The sequence below is a fragment of the Epinephelus moara genome, chromosome 8 (assembly GCF_006386435.1).
Source record: "Epinephelus moara isolate mb chromosome 8, YSFRI_EMoa_1.0, whole genome shotgun sequence".
Taxonomy (NCBI): Eukaryota; Metazoa; Chordata; class Actinopteri; order Perciformes; family Serranidae; genus Epinephelus; species Epinephelus moara.
In genome coordinates, this window is record NC_065513.1 from 19,745,195 (window position 1) to 19,759,150 (window position 13,956).

The window sequence follows — 13,956 nt, forward strand, 5'->3', positions numbered from 1 at the left end:
GGTTGCTCTTTATTTGCTCATGCTGCTCCACCACAGTGTGCTGGATAAAGGTCCCACTGTTTAACAGAGAGCAATACAGCGTTTCTGGCAATGACTTACAGTTAACAAGAGATTGTAAAGTAACTGGACAAGGCTTGGTTTAGTTGAGTCTGTGTTTCACAGAAGATATTTTGACATGTCACAATAGGAAATTTGGCTAAATTATATGTAGCTGAGTTTCAGGGTCCTAGTATCACCTTGTCATGATTTACCAGGACACTTGAATAGTACTTGTCATTAGTAACACCTGTGCTTTTCCTGCTATGACAAGGCAAATTGTCTGCTGTGGAAAAGGCGGATGCAACAGATAAGATTGGGATGTCCTTAACAACTTCACTGACATTTTAAGTTCAAACCTGTACACATGACATCTACAAGTTACACAAAGGACAACAATCATCTGGAATATTATAAAATCTAACCTTCCATATAACCTTATTAGCTTATCCAATGTTCTACCAATAATAACACATTTCAGATACAATTCTAGGCTGCAACCAGCAGCTCTATAGCTCGTCAGTCCACAAAAATTCCCCCACCCTTTGGAGAGGAATTTGGCATGGAGGTCAAGTGTGTGTATGTGAAGGTGTGTGTTTGTGTTCATGGAAACTGGCTAAAAGCGGGTGTAGTAATAGGAGGGGCCAGTTGGAAAAAGGTGCATAACTTCCAAATGGATTCAAAGACTTGCACAAGATTTTGTTGAAAGACGATTAAGTGATGATCCTGCCAACTGGCAACAAAGGGTTGGGGGGCAGTGGGAGTGGCCTATAACTAAAGGTGCATAACTTTTAAACAGATTCACGTAACAGGACCAGACTTTATAAACACACAAAAACAAATTGACAGATATACACATACACACACCACTTTGCCATGTCCCTTTTTGTCCATCCCGTTTATCATTGCTTTATAGCTTGCTGTCGGCTGGCTAGTCCGTCCACAAAATTTTCCCACCCTCTGGCAGTCAAAGTTTTGCCCTAAGAGGCTGAAATTTTAAATGTAGGTCGCAGCTATTGCAAACGTGCAATTGTAAAGCATTTCCCTGCATGTACACTGTCAAAAATGTTTTATTTTAAATCAAAGAAAATGATGGACTTGTCAGTTTCGTGCTTTTAATGCAGTTGTTTGGGTCGAGAATACTTGATTTATGTTGCAGGAGTTGCACGGATTAATTCCATGTTTATTTTTCCAGCTATTAAAAGATTATTTCTCGACTACCTCTGACATTTTTAACAGTGTAAACAAAAACATAGGTAGATAATTAAACAATGTCTCTTGTAAGATTATAACCCAGTTACACTAAAAGAGTTACTTCTACATGACTTCCTTGTTTCAGTGACTGCTGACTCCTGACCCCAGAGAGCAGGACCTAATGCTCTCTGTGGCAGACGCCTTCATTAGCAGCTGTGTTAATCCTAATCTAACGTGACACCTTTCCCAGAATAGAGGCTCCACTCCACAACTGACAGGAGTGTAGAAAAGTCAGTAGCACATGGATGGAAAAACAGGAAGCTATAAAGTGAAAGTGAGAATATGTGTGCACGTGAGCGTTAAGTCACAGTGGTCATTTTGAGGGTGACTGTAGTACAATACCAAAGCACCTGTTCCTTAAAATGCCTCAGTGCAGCTGAGCAAGTTTTCTCAGCCCACTAAAAAAAGAAAAATGTGCGATAATCTAGGCGTGGCCCGATTATGATGGTGGTTGACTGAATCTGTGCTTGGTCTAGCCAACCTGCCCTTGCAGACCCTTATTATCCTGTGACATAAGCAGATAATGTAGGCTATTCAAACAGCCTGTACTGAGTCAAAGTGCAAGTTCAGTTGTCAAACAATAATCTGAGGAAATGCTGATGTAAATGAAGCTGTAAACACACTCATATAAAGAGTTTCCCAAGAAGAAGCATGATTGCTGAATCACCACAAGGCAACATGCTATAGTAGGTCCAGACATCAATTATCAATCTTTCTGTGATCGGGTGTGGTTGTCACAAAATCACTGAATAAAAAGAGGCATGATTACATTTCCTGTTCCTTCTTGCTTGTGAAGAAGACAGGAAGTGGTTTAGTTTTAGCTTTGCTCAGGCACCTTACAAGAAAAAAGTCTTCATCAGGTTTATGCTGTCTTTAGATTCATTTACTTTTGAAAGGTTCCTGTTAAAACTATTACAAACCATCTGAAAGTATAACCCCACTGAGAAATTTGTCAACAAACTCTCTAGATTTTCAGTTTTTTATGTGATCATTTCAGCCACCAGTGAGGTTTGGTGCACAGTGGAAAGAGAGCGACTCTTTCCACTAACTCAGCACCTCCCATGTCTTAATCAGGCACACGTTCTCATGAATGCTCACAGCTCCGTGCCATCATCTCACGTGCATGCTGATTCTGCCTTTATCTGTCATTACAGCTTCATGCTACTATGAAAATTATTTAATACATACTGCTTTCTTCCCTTCTGATATCCCCCTCCCTTTCTCTCCGCCACTTAATTTCCCAACCACACCCTGCTGTTTTTATAACTGCATAACAGTGTTCATTAAATACACAAATTTATACTACAAATTTGTTCTGCATGATCAAATATTAAACAAACCGAATGCTTGACCCAAACCACACCCAATGTAATCCCTGCGAGGTCTGAGTTGTGACAAAGTAAACATCATAAAGGAAAGTGGCTGCGTTTAGTCAGCATGTGCCATTAAGCTCCTCTTATCTTCAAGGTTTTTTCCCTCCTCCTCCCATCCTACCGTTTGGCCTCCTCTAGGTGACACAGGTACTCATAGGCGATGTTCTGCCGTCTCCTCTCATCCATCTCCTCCGCTGACAGCCTCTCATCATCCTGAATGGCTGAAAAAGGAAAGAAAATTCACAATCATGTCACTGTCATTGTATTTCATTAGTCGACATACTAGTGTGTTTTTGTATCAGTCTTAACTACATGTGATTAAAATCAAAGCATGTCTGGGGGTGAGAGTATTATCATGATATTAATGAGTATTCTATGACATTGATACATGTAACAATATGGCAAATGTAAACAACAACAACACATAAACAGAGAGCTTTACCACGTAGTGAGATTAGTGGCTTAGCGAAGTAGGTTGAATCTAAAGCCAGAGTTTTCCGTCCTACGAAAGTGACTCTCTTTTAACCTCTCTAGATCAACATGCTGCAGACCTAACCTGGTCGCGACCGGTTTATTATGTTCTGAGTTTCGGCTTGAAATCAGCTAAAAAGCTCTTTTCACAGCTCCTTTGAGTAGCGTCACTCTACAGTCTTTAGATTCTCAGCACAGGGGATATGTTATAAATGCACTGCTCCAGCTTGTGCTGTGCAGTTACAGTAGCGATACTGCATGTATAGCGTCACATGTTTTTTTCCTACATGGGAACCTACAATATATAAGAGCAAGAATTTTGATTTATTTTATCTGTAAATTTGCTCTCACTGAACTATTTAATGTGCTTGTAGTGTTCTCTGGTCCATCTGCTCATGCTGGCTAAAAAATAAGCCTTCTAAAAAAAAAAAATCACAGACTAGCATTATTACAGTAATAGTTCACTATATTATTAACCAGCATGACGTTTACTTTCATATGAAATGTGGTAATACTCCTTCAAACCATACAATAACGTTACAACTCTGGGGAATGTTTTTATGCTTGGTCCTGATTTCCTGCAGTCTGATAGGAAATATTACAGCTAATAGGATTCTATTGTTATTCATCATCACAGATAATATCCAATCAATGAAATTATTTTCACTTTGATTTCACTTTGAGTGTCCTTCATTATGGGACAGTGTCAGTATAGGTAATGTAGCTCTTGAGTTTAATGTTTAAATCTGCTGCAATAAGTTTAAAGTTTAGGAGCTCTGGAATGTGCAGCTGTCATATCAGAAATAAGAGTGGTAAAATAAATATATTAACTACTGAATTACACAAATTGAGCATAGTGTTAGTTCAGGCAGGACACGATGTTAAGGCCAGCTCACATCCCAGCTACATCAGCTGATCTCAAACAGCCCAATCAACTGATGGAGCAGCCTATTGACGGAAGGGAGTCAGCTGATAGATCACATGATTCCTTTCTATGTAACCAATTGACAAATCTCATTCAGGGCGCCCTGTTTAAACTGTTCTGGCCTGCCTACTGTTGCTGCCTCCTTTGCAACCCGCCTCCACCCCAGCTCCTCCTTTTCATGCTGTGTCTGACTTATCAATGTCATTTCTGTTTGTCATTGATGCTGCTCTGTTCTGTTCCTGGGGGTCTTTGCTGCTGCTCTCCCTGCCTTAGGCTTTCCATGTAGGTGCATGGAAGGGCGGAGAGGTGTGCGCTCGCTGCCTTGCGGCTTTCCACGTAGGCGCGTGGAAGGGCGGAGAGGTGTGCTCTCTCTGCCTTTGGCTTTCCACGTAGGCGCGTGGAAGGGCGGAGAGGTGTGCTCTCTCTGCCTGCGGCTTTCCACGTAGGCGCGTGGAAGGGCGGAGAGGTGTGCTCTCTCTGCCTTTGGCTTTCCACGTAGGCGCGTGGAAGGGCGGAGAGGTGTGCTCTCTCTGCCTTTGGCTTTCCACGTAGGCGCGTGGAAGGGCGGAGAGGTGTGCTCTCTCTGCCTTTGGCTTTCCACGTAGGCACATAGAAGAGGCTTTCTGTGTAGGCCTGAGGAAAGACAGAGCCCTAAAACAGAGCCATACTGCCAAATATCCTGACTAAATTTGCAATTTTCTGCCACCATTCCTCTCTCACCTTAATTGAAGCAACAGTGTTGCTTTTTACTGTGATACTTTTTAAATTATTCTTCAGAAGTGGAAGTAGGCAGCACGGATTGACGGATTTTAAGATTCAAATGACGCACTGAATGCCTCACTTGATTTGTTTACGGTGAATCCGCACAGAGCCCATAGAAGAAAACCTGAGTTAAAAGAGCAGGCTGATGACTAACTCCTTGGTATCCGTTATTTGTGACTGAGGCTTTGAGGTTTGTCAAGCCAACTCAGGCAAAGAGAGCCTGGCTCTGTTGAGCTTTCTTCATGGTACAGCCCTCACCGCTCCAAGCATGACCTTTGTTCCACTGTCATTTATCACATGACAGTGAATCTTTTATAAAATGTTTCAAACTTGACAACAAAAACATTCTAAATGGGCCCCTTTGTATTTCCTATTGGACAGGAAGTAAACAGGAACCAAAGCTGTTGCCCTAGCAGCAGATTAGCAATGAAACTGTCTATATGTGTAAAACAAATTTAGACACCATCTTATTAATCTCCTCAAACATAAAATGCAACCTAATCACAAAGACTGAGAAGATATTTCTTCTTAAAGGAAGTTCATTTTGACTGTTAGGATCTTAAGTTCCCCATGGAAACTGTACTACATCCTCTGCCCTATTGACCCTTTGTTTGAGGGAGATGAAACGGCCTTGTCAAAGTGGCCTTAGTGGGGTGCCCAACCGACAAGTGACTTCTGCGGAGAGTTGACCTTTACCTGCAGCTTAATGAGATCTCCTCCCCCCGATGCTTCTTACCCTGCACTAATCCAATCAAATCTCCTTATTTCTGGCGGAGTGAAGGGACAATCTCAGAGCCGGGGGCGCAGTTTAAGAACTGAGCTTTTTCCCACCAGACCAAGCACTGACTCCTGGGTTTGACTACAGGCCAGTGACTGAGGTTTCACATTCTGTATTAGAGTGTGGAAAAGGCTTGGGCAGTATCACGGTTTAAGGGTATACTGGAGTATTTCAAAATCCTGTCAGTATGATCCTTCAATACTGTCAAAAATACAGACATTCATCTTTCTATTCAACTCATAAATGTTTCAGGGAGAATGTATTGTATGTAGTGCACATCAGACAAGAGATCAGTCTCTCCTGAGCTGAGAAAGATGGCGAGTAGTAGTGAAGATAACGTAAGAGGGCTAACATCAGCCAGCCAGCAACGGCAGGGAAAACAACATATTTTCACATCTAACTCCGTGAATTAAGGGTTTATTTCAACCAAGGGCGCACACAAACACCGTCACACTGTACACCCCAGTGAAATGTCAAATGAGCCAGCCTATCTTTTGTATGTGGGTAATATGAATATTGCCTCCTCTAGTGATGCCAAGTTAAACTGGTTAAACCTGTTGATTTATTAGCGTAAACAAACTCATCCTAATGCCCAGGAGGAAGGCAAAATTATGTTTGCCTTTGATGCCACTGTCTACCATGGCCAGTTTAAAATAAACTCCATAAATAAAGTCAATTCATCTGTTTACAATATTCCAACTCATTAAACTCAGCAATCTGTAATTCTTACTTAGTTTTGTAATGTCTTTTACAGCATTTTATGCCTGTAGTCTGTCTTATTTGTTGAGTGTGAAACTGCAGTGTGGAGTCCAAGACAATTTTCCCATGGGAACAGGAAAGTTCATTCAATTCTAGCGTCTGCACGGCTGTATCTTTGAAACCTCTCAGGCACTCTCTGCTAAATTCTGCCCGTTCATCAGCCACCTGCATTAACATTCGCTCACTGGGTCTCCATAGAGGCTTGACATATAATACACACAAACCAAACACTCACATATAGACACACAAAATAAGCACCATAAGCACAGTATCAGGCCATAGACCAGTGGAACAGCGGCCCAGCTGTGCAGCTGTGGTATAGATGCAAATGTGAACGAACACTTATCTCAGAGGTACAACAGCCCCAGTGCAGCCATTACACACTACCTCTACTTAGTGACTCACTCACACACTTCCTGGAAGAGTGTGTCTGCAGTCTTGCTCTGAGCGTTATATTTAACCCTCAGGATGGGTCTGTTGCCTTTGTGTGTCACAGGATCAGCAGACCTGAGTTGTGGGCTTCATGATTGCGACGCACGCTTTTGTTTGGCTGGTGGGGGGTGACTATAAATCAGCCCGGCCTGCTTTTGGGTTAATCTATTTCATAGGCAGATCCATAAACTAGGGTTAGTCTGGCATTTATTGAAATTATTCCCAGGGAATGATTTCGCTTGCAGGAGCAATGATACCTTGGGCTGTTCCACATAATGACAAGGCCAGTAAATGCAACAAACTGCTCATTATTTATGCTCATTTTCTAGAGATACACCTCCATAGATGGTTGTTTTGCCACTGTGCATCTTAAAAAACACCATAAGACAGAGTGGCCTGTATTCAAAACAAGACAGTTGGGCAATATAACTCAATGGGCCAAGTCAGAGGCAAAAAGATTGCACTGATGACATCAGTGATTGGTGTTATCTCCCAAAGTTGCACTTTGCCCACAGACAAGATGCACACAGTTAACTGACTTTAGATGGGTCTTCATGTCAGTCAGCTCAGTTAAAGCATTTTTGACATACTCTTGGGGTTAGTTATTTTCAACAGCAGCAAAATCCAAAGTTAATGATTAACCTATGAGAAAAAGCCTCATGTGTGTGGACAGGCTGATATGCTGGCTACCGCCATTAAATAAATAGATAAGAATCACTGTGGTGCAATGTGGGGCACTTTGAAGGAAAAGTACTGCTGAAAACAGGCCTGAGTCAGACTTCAGAGGAGTATGCAGCCCCATAGCTCAAAAATATTACAGCCCGGATCCTAAACTTAGCAATGTTAGAGCTCTATTTGAAGAACCAGGATGTGAGTCCTTCACCTGAAAACCTCTGTCAGTGACAGTGTGCCCACTCTCCTTCTCAGCCCACATTATATGTTGCCATGTTCAGGGTCTGTCTGACACACCTACTACAGGTGCCAGGTGTTGCTGAACCACCTGTTGCTCATCAAACATGTCTGAGATGTGATGGCACCCTACGTTAGCTTGTGTCCCTGATGAGTTAAGGCTGTTAGAGCTTCACACAGATGGAAACCGTTAGAAACTGTTACTCACTTCCATAGCGTGGCTTCTGTAGTAGAGCGGCGGTTTCTTCATGGTACATCTTGCGTCGTTTCCTCCACTTGTGAACTCGTCTGAACTGGAAAAGAAACTTCACCCTTCACGCTAACGTTACAGCAGCCAGCCAGCGATACGCCGCCGCGCCTCTCAGGATATACTGATATGAATAAAACAACCGGTGAGGCTAAAATAAAAATGTCGGAACTACGGCACGGCTGTGTTCAAAAGTTTCATGAAAGCGCCGACTGTCACTTGCGACAGAAAATCCCCATGGTGTGTGCACTTCTTTGGCTTGACTCCTGAGCTAAGAGTGTGTGTATGTGTGTGTGTGTTATCTTGCCCCCACCACGCTGTGAAGTGACATGATTGACGGGACAGGAGATGGAGATTTAGCACCTTGCACCACCTGCTGGTCGAAAGGTGGCTCATGCTGCATTTACTGCCACTGGGGAAAATGGATGTCACACCGCGAGTACACCACTAAGTAGCTGAGCTGCAACTTTATTCATCTTTTCTGCCTGTTTTGTTCAATATAGGCTTATTTACATCCTCAGTTTTGTCTTTATAGATATTATTTACATTATGTATTTTTATACTGCCCTGTGTTACTTTTACATCTTGTCCCCGCGCCTTTATATCTCACGTAGAGCACTTTGAACTGCCCTGTTTAATTTCGTTTAGTTAATTTAGTTTTTTTTTCTTCAACTTACTCAACTCAAATACACACAAGAATAAATAAATAAATAAATACACAACTAACTAAATATTACAACAACAATAATACTACTACTACTACTACCAATATTTGTTATTACTAATATTATTATAATTGTTATTATTGTTATTACTATAAGTAGTAGTAGTAGTAGTAGTATGAAATAGAAATGTCGACAATAAATGTATAACACTAATACTACTGAGTTAATAGTTAGTATTAGCATTATTATACATTTATTTTCTACATTTTTATTTATTATTATTATTATTAGTAGTAGTAGTAGTAGTAGTAGTAGTAGTAGTAGTATAAAATAAAAACGTAGAAAATAAATTTACTTATAATATTAATACTAATAATAATAATAATAATTAGTATTGGTATTAGTATTATTAGTATTATACACTTATTTTTTACATTTTTATTTATTAATAATAATTATTATTATTACTATACATAGTAGTTGTAGTAGTACTATAAAATAAAAATGTAGAAAAAATATAATATAATATATAAAACTACTAATACTAATACTATCACTACTAATACTAATGATTATTATTATTATTATTATTATCACCAATATTATTGCTTGCATTAATTCTTATTCTTATTCTTATTCTTATTCTTATTCTAGGAGCCATCCCTGGTGTAAAATGTATGTGGGATGCTAATTTGTCCTGTAGGGGTCACTGTGGTGCCATAGGTATCTGTCTGTCGGAGGACCCAGTGGAAGAAGCTGAGCCCAGGGTCCCACAACCAGCATACAACAGCCTCAGTCAGAAGTATGACCACCTTACTGCTGAACATGGGTACTTGAACATGGGTACTTGAATATGGGTACTTGCTGGAAGATCATCTATTGTTGGTGCGTATGAAACTGAGATTGGGGCTCAGTAACAGAGATATAGCATACAGGTTCAACATTTCTGAATGCACAATATCAAATCTATACTGCTCAGTGAGCAGAGCACAAATTGTATCAAAGTGGGGGTTGATAATTAACCCACCCAGCCCTTTTACTTTTGTACTTGTACTAGATTTAAAAAATTAGATTCATGTATATATTTTATATATATGCCAAAGTCCCATACGCACTGGAGTTTGGTTTTTGTATTTGTTATTCATACATCTATTGAGTTTTTTTTTTTTTTTAACTATTCCACACAATATTTCTAGTATACATCAGATAACTATACATCTTTGTTTTGAGTTTGTTCTAATAACTTTGTTAGTTGATTCATGATAACCAGCTCTGTTTACAGTTCGTACAGCTCTTTTTTGTAGCATAATCATTGGATTTTGTGATCATTTTATGCGTATTTTACCAAACCTCCACACAGTAGGTAATGTATGGGGCTACAAAAGAATGATACACTTGAAAGGTGCTATAAAAATACACTTGTCTTCACGTGTCCTTCCTTTTAGATGGTAAATAATTTTAGTACCCAAATTCAACCACTAGATGGCAGCATTAGTTTGAGTTTATGAATTGAGTAATCAGGGAACACAGCTGCATGTGTTTCTTTGCATGCACACTCACTCAACCACCTATATACTAAGAAGTGTTTCCAGTGTTTTGTCAACTTAGTTATGCTTAGGTAGACTAAATATTAGAACAATTACTCAGTAGCAGCACAAACTACAGCCTCCAGAATTATCAAAGTTGAGTCAATAGCTCAATATCACCGTTCAAAAAACCCCTGAGTATTATAACCCTCATAAATATAGGATTTATTGATAGGCTGTTTTGTATAAGCATTGTGAAATAAAAAAAACAGCATCATTTGCTAGAGAACATAGCTTTTATTATGTATATGTTCAAAAGCAGCACAGTCTGCAATCCCTGCCTTTCCAGTTTCTAACATTATCCATCATATTTCTTCACATATTTTCACTCTTACAGACCTCTGAACATACAGCTCAGTCATCCTATGACTGGCAGACCCTTCACGATAACATACACTGACTTTATTCTCCACATAATTTGATTACCTCCATAAAATGGATGAACAGAACTTACAAGAGTGATACATTCACATTTTTCCTCAACAAAAAAATCATAATATTGCCATCATTTTCCGCCAGAAGAATTTACAGTAAGAACACAAAGTTGAGCACAAAAGAACAGAAGTTTTCTTACATACATGCAAGTTTGAGCACACACACACGCACACACAGAGTAGCAGGTGAACAGGGGCTTAAAGCCGAGGACACACAGAGATGTACAACAGAGATACAGGCAGATGGACCTATCGCTTGGACAAAGCAGGAGACACATGAGTCCATCAAGGAGCTTTTACACATATAACCCAAAAGTTCACCAATATCAGCTTTGATATTTACATTATTTACACTCATGCATCCACACACAGTCCCACACACACACACACACACACACACAGTATTCTCTCTCTTATACACACACGGGCGCACACACAAAAATACAGTACATATAAGCAACACCCCAATTACCTCAAACATAACGGGTGATATAATTTCTCCCAGTCTGCAGCTCATGAAGGTTTTAACTCATCTAGAAACATACAGATCAATCCCTCTGTTATTCTTGCCACTGATGTTGCATTGGATTGACACCTCTTTTTATATCAGTGCATTTATTTAGAATCTGTATGCTATACTTTTGTTTCAAAAATATTTAAACTATGATGTCAAAAAATATCTGTTGCACAATAGCAGCACACTTCATGATGTATATTTCCAGCTGAAATAGTTGGGTCCATGGAAATGGATGCACATGTACAATACAACTTTGGAACCCTATTGTTGTTGTTGATGTTGTTGTTGTTGCTGCTAAGTAGCCTTGACAGAGCCAAGAGCAGTGCAAGGGCAAACTACCTCTACGCTGCAATCACAGATACCACAAATACAGAGAAAAGCAGGAGGACTGTACGATCCACGGAGACAAAAGAAACAGGACTGAGAGCAACTGAACTGTGTATATGTATATATATATATATATATGAAATATATATATACATTGTCAGTATCAGTTCATTTTAACACTTCAAAAATAGTAACATGGTCTTATTATCATTATGTTTAGCAGAAGATGTTGAGGTTCCAATGTTGAAAGACAGGATACATAATAACTTGTACAAGGTAGGTCTGGATTTCAAGTGTGGGATTATGGCAAAATTAGATATTAGGAAAAAAAATGGTAAGTCAAAGAAATGACAAAGCTCATATTTATCATTCAGTTATGAATTTCTCCAAAATTATTTTTTCTAAAAAGAAAGAAAGGTCAAAACTTTTTCCGTAGGAGACATTTTCATCATGTGTGGCACCAATTATTCCTCATAAAGAGGTTGTTATGTACATTATTACTTCGTATTCACACCATTTGATCATATGATTCATTGTTACCTATTGGAAGAGGAGATTAGGCTTATCTCACCAAAATAAAAGCTTTATTAAAAAATAAAATAGAATAAAAATAAAAAGGGTTTAGTTCAAAAATGAATTCACACCCTAGTAAAATACTGTATTGGCCACATATCCCATATATATATATACACACTCATACACACACACAAATGGCATGATTATTTTATCTTTTAACTTCCTATCCAGTTTAAGTCTGTTCCTTATAACCTTTGGACACCACACGACTATGGGCAGACTGCTCCAGTTAAGGAGAGGCACATTTAAAAAAGGCCATTCAGTATTTTTAAAAGGAAGCAGCATGACATGTCATTATCAACGTCACTGCCACGAGCGAGATCCGACACAAAGCTAAATCAGAAGGAGAACTCATCGGAGATCCTTTGTACAATAACACAACACGTGGATGGGGACCTGACTGAACAACATTTGGATGACACGAATAATCCATCATTCCAACTTTGACAATAACACAAAGCATAAGCAGAAACTCAAATTAGCAGCCTCAGATTCAACATACCAAACAGTTATTGGTACAGTGTTTCAATATGGCCTTTTTGATTCTTGGTTGGGTAGGTAATACAAAGGGCTTGGCGTCATACATGAGTTATCTATTTTGAAAAGGTTGCAGATGTCTGAGCAAATGTCATGTTGAGCAAATAACAGCATTGTGTGTTCAGTATGGTGCAAATGTAGAAAGTGTCTATTTTAGGACATGTGTTTGCACATGAAGTGTATCTATGTGTGGCTTTTTATGTGTTTGTGTACGCTTTCTGCATGCTGTCTACAACATGGCCTGTGTACATGAGTCTTGTGGGCAAGCCAGCTGTCATACAGCTGTGTCGTGTGTCCGCTCTGTCTGATCATCTATTCCCTGCGTTGTCACACAGAAGGTTGGCTGTGCTCATTACAGCTTGTTTTTCACTTTTCTCCCCATCTGGCTCGTCTTAATAAGACTGTATCAATATTAAAAGCCTTGTTTTTTAACCATGCAGTGACTCTACACAAGGTTATGACTGCAGCTGGAGGGGGCGACCAGTCACTGAACAAAACTCTACCAAAGTCTTAGTACCAAAACCAGTGCAAACTCTCAGCTCTGTCATGTGAAATCTCCAGACAATACATTCACAAAAAGGCTGAGCTGTTGACTAACGAGGAATCTAGTGATTTGGATCTGTGTGATGAAAGTAAAACACACCATGTGTGGGTTGCTATCCAGCTTTATCTAAGGTATGTTAGCAAAATGTGATTGAAAGTGTTAAGATATGTTTGAACCAAGCCGTTTGCACTCCTTGCTCAACACTTCCCGGGCTTCCTCTCGGATTCACCCAGGATTTATCCAGGTTTTATCCCAGCTGATGAACGCCAGGCTGGTGTTACATGAGGACATTCGCCCTGGTGTCGGGCAAACGGAGTGCAACCAGGCCTCCCCCGACGAGCACAGACGAGGCCATGAGGATGGGGATGGCCTTTGTGATGCCGACGAGCGAACCAAAGATCAGGTTCCCCAAGACTGCAGCCATCTTACACAGAGCGTTGCAGAACCCAAAGCCTGTTCCTCTGGGGAGAGAGAAGTCAGGGACAAAAGGAGGTTAAAAGTAGAGAAGAGAGAGAACTGTGTGTGTTTCTATGTGTGTGACTGTCTATTCAATGTAAATCCATAAAAAAGTCTAAACTAGAGATCATTTTGTGTTGGGATAACACTAACCACGATACAGCCATCCACAACTTAAAACAAATGTAGGGCAGGGGTCGGCACCCTTGCTAAGACCACACCCATCCAAAAACGCGGCCTATTTTTTTATTTTAGACTAAGCTCCTGTAAAGTTTCATGACTGAATCTTGCACTCTAGACAAAATCTGTCCACAGACGGATGGACACACAGGCATATGAACACCTGGCAAAGCACTGTAAAGTAGCTT

The 13,956-nt window shown here is 40.0% G+C and overlaps 2 protein-coding genes across 3 annotated transcripts in view; both read right to left on the reverse strand.

The window, feature by feature from the left end:
* The window catches only part of iqgap2 (IQ motif containing GTPase activating protein 2), a 38,900-nt gene extending 30,643 nt beyond the window's left edge, over positions 1-8,257 (reverse strand). For both annotated transcript variants that reach the window (XM_050050756.1, XM_050050755.1), the window contains exons 1-2: positions 7,908-8,257; positions 2,785-2,884 (exon numbers count right to left, since the gene is read on the reverse strand). In XM_050050756.1, the coding sequence (XP_049906713.1) occupies positions 2,785-2,884; positions 7,908-7,956 (149 nt within the window). In that variant the 5' untranslated portion in view covers positions 7,957-8,257. The remainder of the gene's footprint in view (positions 1-2,784; positions 2,885-7,907) is intronic.
* Positions 8,258-10,349: 2,092 nt separating this feature from the next.
* sv2ca (synaptic vesicle glycoprotein 2Ca) overlaps positions 10,350-13,956 on the reverse strand; it is a 37,796-nt gene continuing 34,189 nt past the window's right edge. The window contains exon 13 of the mRNA XM_050051984.1: positions 10,350-13,593. Within this exon, the coding sequence (XP_049907941.1) occupies positions 13,410-13,593 (184 nt within the window). The 3' untranslated portion in view covers positions 10,350-13,409. The remainder of the gene's footprint in view (positions 13,594-13,956) is intronic.